The sequence below is a fragment of the Strongylocentrotus purpuratus genome, unplaced genomic scaffold (assembly GCF_000002235.5).
Source record: "Strongylocentrotus purpuratus isolate Spur 01 unplaced genomic scaffold, Spur_5.0 spur5_scaffold_4, whole genome shotgun sequence".
In the NCBI taxonomy this organism is placed as follows: Eukaryota; Metazoa; Echinodermata; class Echinoidea; order Camarodonta; family Strongylocentrotidae; genus Strongylocentrotus; species Strongylocentrotus purpuratus.
In genome coordinates, this window is record NW_022145610.1 from 13,061,586 (window position 1) to 13,070,520 (window position 8,935).

General features: G+C 39.0%; 1 protein-coding gene across 1 annotated transcript; it reads right to left on the minus strand.

The window, feature by feature from the left end:
- Positions 1 to 921: 921 nt before the first annotated feature.
- LOC115929313 (ankyrin repeat domain-containing protein 50-like) lies at positions 922 to 6,837 on the minus strand. Its single transcript, XM_030998047.1, has 2 exons — positions 4,331 to 6,837; positions 922 to 1,075 (listed from the first exon to the last, which is right to left on the minus strand). The coding sequence occupies exons 1-2, from the start codon at positions 6,835 to 6,837 to the stop codon at positions 922 to 924; spliced, it is 2,661 nt and encodes an 886-aa protein (XP_030853907.1).
- Between the last annotated feature and the right edge of the window lie 2,098 nt (positions 6,838 to 8,935).

Genomic DNA, 8,935 nt, shown 5'->3' on the forward strand with positions numbered 1-8,935 from the left:
TCCTGCATCAAAAATGTATTTAAAAAAAATATTAAAAAAAATATATTTTTGGGAGAAAAAAAATTTAGAACCGCAAAAATGTCAATTTTTATCTAAAAAGATTTAAAATATTTTGTTTTCATTAAATTAAGATTTGAAGAAAAAAAATTGATTCAATTCCAAAAAAAAATTCACATTTTTTTTTCAACTCCCAAATAGTAAACCAAAATAGTACTTTCTAAAAATAGCTCAAATATTTCTGGTCATGTGACGAGCTCTCAACCAATCAAAAGCCAACAAATTGTTGATGCAGGATAATAATACAAAATATTCTCACAAAGCAAACAATGTTAAAAACTCAATATTTGCCAGTGCTTTAACATGTTAATATTTAACTCCCACGTTCATTTGTTACATTTATTTTGTTGATTTCATCTTAAGTTGCATTTCAAAAGATAACTATTCAGTCATTTTGATAAGTTAATAAAGGTTAAAAATAAAGTTTATTGATACTGCCGAGGGTTTCTTTCCCTCTCATTTTGTGAAAGATTCGTGAGGTGAGGATGTTTATGATGATCATGATGATCCGGAAAATTTCCGATGATGATGTAGGCAAAAAATGTCGTGATCTGTAATGACAAAGCTGTATGACTGCAGGTTCGATATTGACGATGCAGTATTATGCAGAATTGAGTTATTTGTGTTTACCCTTGTGATGTTTGTCAGTTATTCAGATTTGAAACTGTTACTGTCAAAATGTATATTTTCTTATCGAGCACGATCACAAAGGCCTTCGAAAAATGAACTCAAGGGAATTTTTGTAATAATCTTTAATATAAGATGGATCTAAGAAAGTAGCCAATGGCAAACCTGTATTGGAGTCGAGTGTTCATGCTTTAATTATTTTCCATCACGTTCAGCTGTGCTATTTTTGTGCAGCAGCTATGCAAGTCGTGTGCAGCAATATGCAAGCTCTGTGCAGCATTCTTGATCTACGCATATCTCGATGCGTTCAAAATTCTGACGCGATGCAATGCACGCAATAGTATATTGCATGATGATGGAAATCTGCTGGGTACCCATACCTATGGCACGCCTTTAGGGAAACAAATAAATATATGTGACACTTTCAAAAAAGTATATTTCACTCAAATGTATATATTTAAGACTTTCAGAAAATATTTGACAACAAATTTTATTTGACAACAAATTTTATTTGACAAGAATTTTATTCGACATAGATTTCATTCGACAAAAATGTAATCGCCAACATTTCATTTGAATCATTTTGTTTTGTTCTACAAAAATATTATGCCAAGAAATTATTTTAATGTTTATTCTACAATAAAGGTATTCAACCAAAAAGATGTATTCAACAAAGAAGCTACATTCAACAAAGAAGCTATTCGGCGTTCCATACATATGCATGCCACGAAAAAGTTTTTCGTCTCAAAAAGGCTATTCGACTCACCAATAATACATGCGATACTTAACACAACAACCTGCATCGTGCAGTAGTACATGTGCGCGCAACAGGCGCGTTTACGGTACGAAGACTAGATCCACGTCGCGGCCTATAGCCTCTAGTCAATGAACAGTGGGCAGGATTGTTTGAGGGTGATGAAAGATGAGAAGAGGGAGGGCAAAGTCATGTAGCCTGGATGGGCAGGGGCCACTGACCTCTTGTTAGAGGCTAGTTGGGGGCGTTAAGGGGGCACAAATTAGTGTTTATTACCTACTGTTTTAAGGTGATAAAAATGAGGGTTTGGGTATACTGATGTAGCCGCAGTGATAAAGAGCTAGTGGATTTGGGGGGGGGGGGGGGGGAGGTGGAAACGAAGTAGGTAATGTACACTCCGTTATATTCCAAAAACGCCCCCCCCCCCTTCCCACCACCACTATCCCATAACTATTCAATTCCAATCTACATCACTATGCCCTCCCTCTTCTCATCATCTTAAACAAATCCTGCCCACTGTTAATAATTACAAAAAAACCTTAAAACGTAGTAGGTAATATACTAATTCATATACATACTCTTTTGAAAGCAGGCTATTGAACTTCAATTCAATTCAATTCAATTAAATTCAATTCAATTAATTTCTCCATAAAGGCCAAACATACTAAATCAACTACATACATACATACAAACGACTCCATATGGTGCAATATATTAGCAAATGTAGAAGGGGTAGTCGAGGACTATATCCTCCCCCCCCCCCCAATAATAATACAAAATTATATTATCAAAAGTAAATATAAGGTCAAGTGATGAGGTGGTAGGCCCTTCCAATATTGAGAAAGAAGAGGGAGAAAATATCATAGAGGGGGGGGGGGGGAGCATCCGTGCATGTTGTAAATGATGGATTACTTATCAGGAATAACCTTATCTTAGATTGCAGGTGGAACATGACTCCATTACATGTAACCCAATTGAAGGGTGTCCGTTTTTGTAAGAAAGTCTTAACTATTAAAGCTTATCTGCCGTAGTTTACAGGAGGGATTAGACTACCCTGCAAGGTCACTGGACAGGTGGTTATCTCATCAACTCAGCTCTCAGTTAACATAAGAAAAAGAGGATCATGGGGGACCAATGGTCACCGATTAGGCATTGTTTGTTATATAGAGGGCGCAAGTAGCTACAAGTAGTGCAGTGGGCCTTTAAGGGTATATATGAAAACAACTTACATTTCTTGTAGCATAGAAGAGTTCAGTATAAAAAGTTCATCAAATTAAGACAGGTGGCAAGTTGTAATGTTTGTACTGGAACATGAATTGACTGAGCTGCATCATATATAGATCTAGAATTAACATTAAAAATATTCATCCGTTTTAATAGGAGGGCAGTATGTGCACAACCCCCCCCCCCCACAAAAGTAGGTCTGTATATTCAATACTGAAGTTGACTGAAGTTAGGAACCCAAAATAATAAAACACACTAAAGTATAGGATAAATTGGTGACCTGCCTGAGCCATCTAGCTATCTAGTTGCGCTGCATGCCTAGACTACCTACATGCCGGGGCGGCCCTAGTCTACAAGCACAGACCCTAATTTGACACTTCAAAACAAAATTATTGTGCCTTGAGAGAAGCCTAGCCCAGCTACCTACTGGTTGTGTCAGGAGCAGCTATAGTACATGGTATATGGTAGTCTTATAGTGCAGACTCTCTTTTACGAATGACCAGGGTTTGTGCTTGCCCGGCGGCGAATTTGCGATTCCCAAACCATTCAGCTATGGGAGACTTTATGAGCAACGTGATTGGTCGAGAGAAGAAATAAATATTACGTCATTTACTGCACGCTCGGGCTCGCTCACAGCTGACACAGACACACAAACACTCACAATGTTAGTCTGCAAGCACAGACTCTAATTTGACACTTTACGAAAGATATCATGTCTGAGGGAAGTCTATCTACATGAAATGGCCTACTGTAAAATTAAAAAAATCATCCAATCGATATCTATATTTCATTAGAACATACTTGTATCTAACTTAAAAGATCTATCATCTAAATCTACATGTAACTTGTGTTATTGTCATTGTTCAAACAATGCATGACTAGGCTCAACAAAACACTCAGGACTGCACATACGCTATGTTGTTAGGTACAATGCTTCACACGCGAGCAAGCTACAGGCACATACAGGCCCACTGTTATCCATTGTTTATGTGCAGCCCATTCATGCAAACATCATTCCAAAAGTCATATACACGGATCTGATCATGGCGACTTTATAATAAAATAATTATATATAGGGTCTAAATATCTACTTAGACCTACATGCAGATTTGGAAAATCATTTTGAAGATTTGATGGTTCACTCGGACTTGGCCCCAGACACATTCGCACCGCCATGATGAGATGGCTCCATAGAGATATCTCTATGGATGGCTCGCGTCGATGTGGGTGTGTCTTTATAACTTTTTTAACCAATCACGTTGCTCAGAATGTTTCCCATAGCTGAATGGTTTGGGAATCGCAAATTCGCGGCCCGGCGTAGTCCGACCAGAGGCCATCTTCGTCCGTAAACACGCCTGTTGCGCGCACGGTGCAGGTGGTTGTGTAAAGTATCGCAAGTATTCTTGGTGAGTCAAACGGCTTTTTTTTTAGACGAATAACTTTTTCGTGGTATGCATATGTATGGAACGCCGAATAGATTCTTTGTTGAATACATCTTTTTGGTTGAATACCTTTATTGTCGAATAAAAAGTAAAATTATTTCTTGGAATAATATTTTTGTAGAAAAAAACAAAAGGTGTCAAATAAAATGTGTCAAATAAAATGTGTCGAATAAAATTTGTTGTCAAATAAAACTTGTCAAATATTTTCTGAAAGTGTTGAATATACACATTAAAGAAAAGGAAGATCTTACCAGTCCTTCGGGTGTATAGCACGATTTCCGCCTTGTCTGGGTTGCTGAAAATAGCGCTATGCGAGACCGTGACTTCCACCGGAGTTTTAAACTGAAGACCAGGAGGGGAAAGCTTAAGCCCAACTGAGATGATAACTTCGTCTTTTCCCAGGTTTAAGTCAGGTGGAATGCTCGTCAATGCTTCTGCTCTGATATTTTTGGCTATGTTCAGATCGTCTGGTGAAAGTGGAACCTTGATTCTGTACTCGTCGAGACTTATAATCATTGTCTCTTCTGTGATGCTCTTCCTCGAGGAGCGAGAGCTGTCTCGTTGACTGGTAAGATATGGATCGTATGTTCGGGAGTATGGGGGCATATAGCCAGGATAAGCTTCACCCCCAAAAGGAAGGTAGTCATAGTTGTCCTCTTTAAACCCAATGAATGGCTTAACGATCTTTAACAGAAAGGCATGTATACTGAGATGGCCGCCATGAAAAGCAAGACGTGAAGGTGTCCAGTAATCATCAGCAAGTCTCCCAAGGTCCGCCCCTTTACTAACAAGGTATTTGACAACATCAAGATGACCCTCGAATGCTGCTATGTGAAGAGCTGTATACCCATGTTTATCACTGATTTCAAATCCTGCTCCTCTGTTCACGATATACTCAACGACCTCAAGATGGCCTTTTTGAGAAGCATACGACAAGGGTGTCCTGTCGGTTTTGTCACATTTGTCAAGCTGTGCCCCTTTCTCAACAAGATATTTGACAATATCAAGATGACCCTCCAATGATGCTATGTGAAGAGCTGTAAACCCATCTTTACCAACTTCAATGCCTGCTCCTTCGTTCATGAAATACTCGACCACTTCAAGATGGCCTTCTTGACAAGCACGAGACAAGGGTGTCCTGTTGTTTTTGTCACATTTGTTTAACTGTGCCCCTTTCTTAACAAGATATTTGACAATTTCAACATGACCCTTGAATGACGCTTTGTGAAGAGCTGTAACCCCGTCTCGATTGCATTTATCAATATTTGCTCCTACGTTCAGTAAGATCTCGACAATACTCAGATGGCCTCTTTCTGTTGCAAGACACAAGGGTGTCTTGCCGTTCCTGAGTGCTTTGTCAATCTCTACCCCTCTGTTCACGAAAACTTTGACAATGTCAATGTGTCCCCCAAATGAAGCCAAACTAAGTGCGGTCCAACCATCGTCAGTGGTCCTATCCAGCTCTGCTCCTTGCCTGGTTAGAAATTTTACTCCATCAATATTACCAGTTTGTGACGCAGTATGTAGTGCTGTACATCCACCTTTACCACACGTGTTAATATTGGCTCCTTCTTTCAAAAGGTACTCTGCAATGTCAAGATGGCCCCCGTCTAAAGCAAGATTCAGAGGTGTCCAGTAATCATTAGTAAGTCTTTCCAGGTCTGCTCCATTCCTAACAAGGCATTTGACAATATCAAGATGACCCTCGCGTGATGCTACTTGAAGAGCTGTAAACCCATCCTTATCACTAATTTCAATGCCTGCTCCTTTGTTCACGATATACTCGACGACTTCAAGATGGCCTTTTTGAGAAGCACAAGCCAAGGGTGTCTTTCCGGTTTTGTCACATTTGTCAAGATGTGACCCTTCGCTAATGAGATGATGAACTATCTCAATGTGTCCGTTGTACGATGCAATGTGGAGTGCTGATGACCCGTCTCGATTACAGTTATCAATATGTGCTCCTACGTTCAGTAAGACCTCGACAATACCCAGATGGCCTCTTTTTGTTGCAAGACACAAGGGTGTCATCCCGCTCCCGAGTGCTTTGTCAACCTCTACCCCTTCGTTAATGAGAAATTTGACAATGTCAAGGTGCCCCCCTGATGTAGCAAAACTTAGTGCGGTCCAGCCATAGTCAGTGGTCATATCCAGCTCTGCTCCTTGCCTGGTTAGTAATTTCACTCCATCAATATTTCCAGTTTTTGATGCAGTATGTAGAGCTGTACATCCACTTTTACCACACGCGTTAATGTTGGCTCCTTCTGTCAAAAGGTACTCTGCAATGTCAATATGGCCACCGTTTAAAGCAAGGTGTAGAGGTGTCCAGTAATCACTAGCAAGTCTGTCCAGCTCTGCCCCTTTACTAACAAGGTATTTGACTATATCAAAATGACCCTCGAATGATGCTATGTGAAGAGCTGTAAATCCATTTTTGTCACCAATTTCAATGCTTGCTCCTTCATTCACTAACAGCTCTACCACATGAAGATGGCCTTTCTTTGAGCATAAGTGAACTGCTGTCTGTCGTTTATAATCGCCCACATTCACTTTTGCTCCATGATGGATAAGGAATTTAACCGTTTGCAAATGTCCGTTTTCCGAAGCAATGTGAAGGGCCGTCTTACCAGACGCATCCGAGTAGTATCCCGAATCCTCTGACCCGTCTTCCGATTCAATTAATGACTGTATACTTTGGACGTCTCCTTTTGCTGCTGCTGAAAACAGCGCCATGTTAAACGTAATTCACACCACCACGTTGTTTTCATTATGGTATTACTGTGCTCTCCAAACACAAAGTTATGTATAGTCCTGTCACATTGAATCACTATGTAAATTAGCACGTCCGTTTAGTATAGATGATCTTTGGACTATTTTGAGTGTCACAAGGAATGTAGTTGGCTTACTGAGTGGCGATTCACACATATAACAATAATCAATCAGAATATGAGTTGCAGTTTGGTAGGTTGAATTTTAATTAAACAATAAACGAAATAATACATAAGTTTACATGTATTGAACGTTGCCAAATCGAAACTGAATCAAATCGTAGTCTACTAAGAGGGTCGAATTAAATTAACACTGCCATATACTAGACCATTGTTCGTTTAATAAAGGGGTAATGCGATACGAACGTTGGAGTTCGTAAAAATGTCCACTGCGTTAATAGACGATCTTTGCAGAACGAGATCGGGATCGAATGGATCGATGGCTCGTGATGAGGTGACCAGCGGAGAGTAGAAATCAGTCTCTCGTAGACAATGGGTCATCGGAGTGTGGTTGAAAAAACAACCTAAACGGCTGTAATTAAATAATAAGCAATAATAAACATGGTATCCTATCATATCAGTTTGATACAAAAAACATTAACAAAATGTTCTTAGAATGTAATAATAATAATGATAGCTTCTTATATAGCGCACATGTCCGTCACGTTGTGACGCTCCTGGCGCTGCCCAGATTAATACCCCGGCTTTAGCAAGGCAGCCATTGCGGCGCTCTAGCTTTTCAAGGAATTAATTCCTGCCAGGTTCCCATTTACATCACCTGGGTTGAGTGTGGAAAATGTAGATCAATGTCTTGCCAAATGACATTAGTGCCTCGGCGGGACTCGAACCGCGGACCTTAAGATCGACAGTCCGTCGACGTATCCACGACACCTCTACATGTAAGTACTTTTTCCCAATATTAACACACGTTGTTGACTTAACCCTATTTTAACCGGGGTAGGGGTCAATTTGAACCCCCCCCCCCCTGTAGTAATTTAGCGACTGCTCCTGAACCGCGGCATACAAAGTTTTCCTTTCATGACCTTTTTCTTCCGAGTCTTACGCATCTTTTGAAACAATTTTCTTTTAAAAAATGTGAAGTATAGTTACAAAGTCACGTGACCTTTTGTCTTTGCATGTCAGCCAAAAAAATCGCTCATTTTTGTGATTTGTGTACAAAACATAAGGAAATATCATTTTTCCTAAAAAAAGAGATACAAAATTGGTTATTTGGTCTAGTTTAAAGTTTAGGTGTTTGTTTTGGGGTCAAAATAGTTGAATTGTAGTTAGAAATGAAATATAGTAACCAGAATAATACAATATATAAGTTTAAAAAAACAATGAAATACATAAGAAATTATCAAAACAACATATAACATAAGGAATAACCTTGCTCTTCCAATTTTTGTTGTATTATTATTCCAAATGGTTTAACGAATATATGTAGTGAAGAAGAATGCTTGAATATGAATAATATATGATTTATGGGTAAAAATGTGATTGTTATGACCTTATTTGCATAAATTACAATAAATATACCGGAGTGTTGGCTTAGTCAGTAGAGCGTCCGCCTCACAACCGGGAGGTCGTGGGTTCGAACCCCGGCCGCGTCATACCAAAAGACGTTAAAAGATGGGAGCTGTTGCTACCTTGTTTGGCGTTAAACAATAAGGGATAGAGCAACGTCGATCTGGCGCTGCTCAGTGGCTGCCGGGCTCACGATCAATTGGGCAAAAAGAATTTCCGTTTCGGTTTAATAGAATTTGGAGTGGACTATTAGGCTATTATTATTATTAATATTAATATTATTATTATATGCAAATGAGTGAATTTTTCAAAAAAAATGATATTTCCATGGTATTCTATACACTTCACTTGACATGCATGCACAAATAGCACAGTTAAAATAGGGTTGAACATCATTAAATAAGAATACTTGAAATCAGCTTTAACACATCTTAAAACAGAAAAAAAATCTTTCGAGTATTTCATGTCCCGCCTTAGTAAAGAATGCTAATAACATTTTAAATGATTTCTGACTTTAGAAAATATGTTTACAAAAA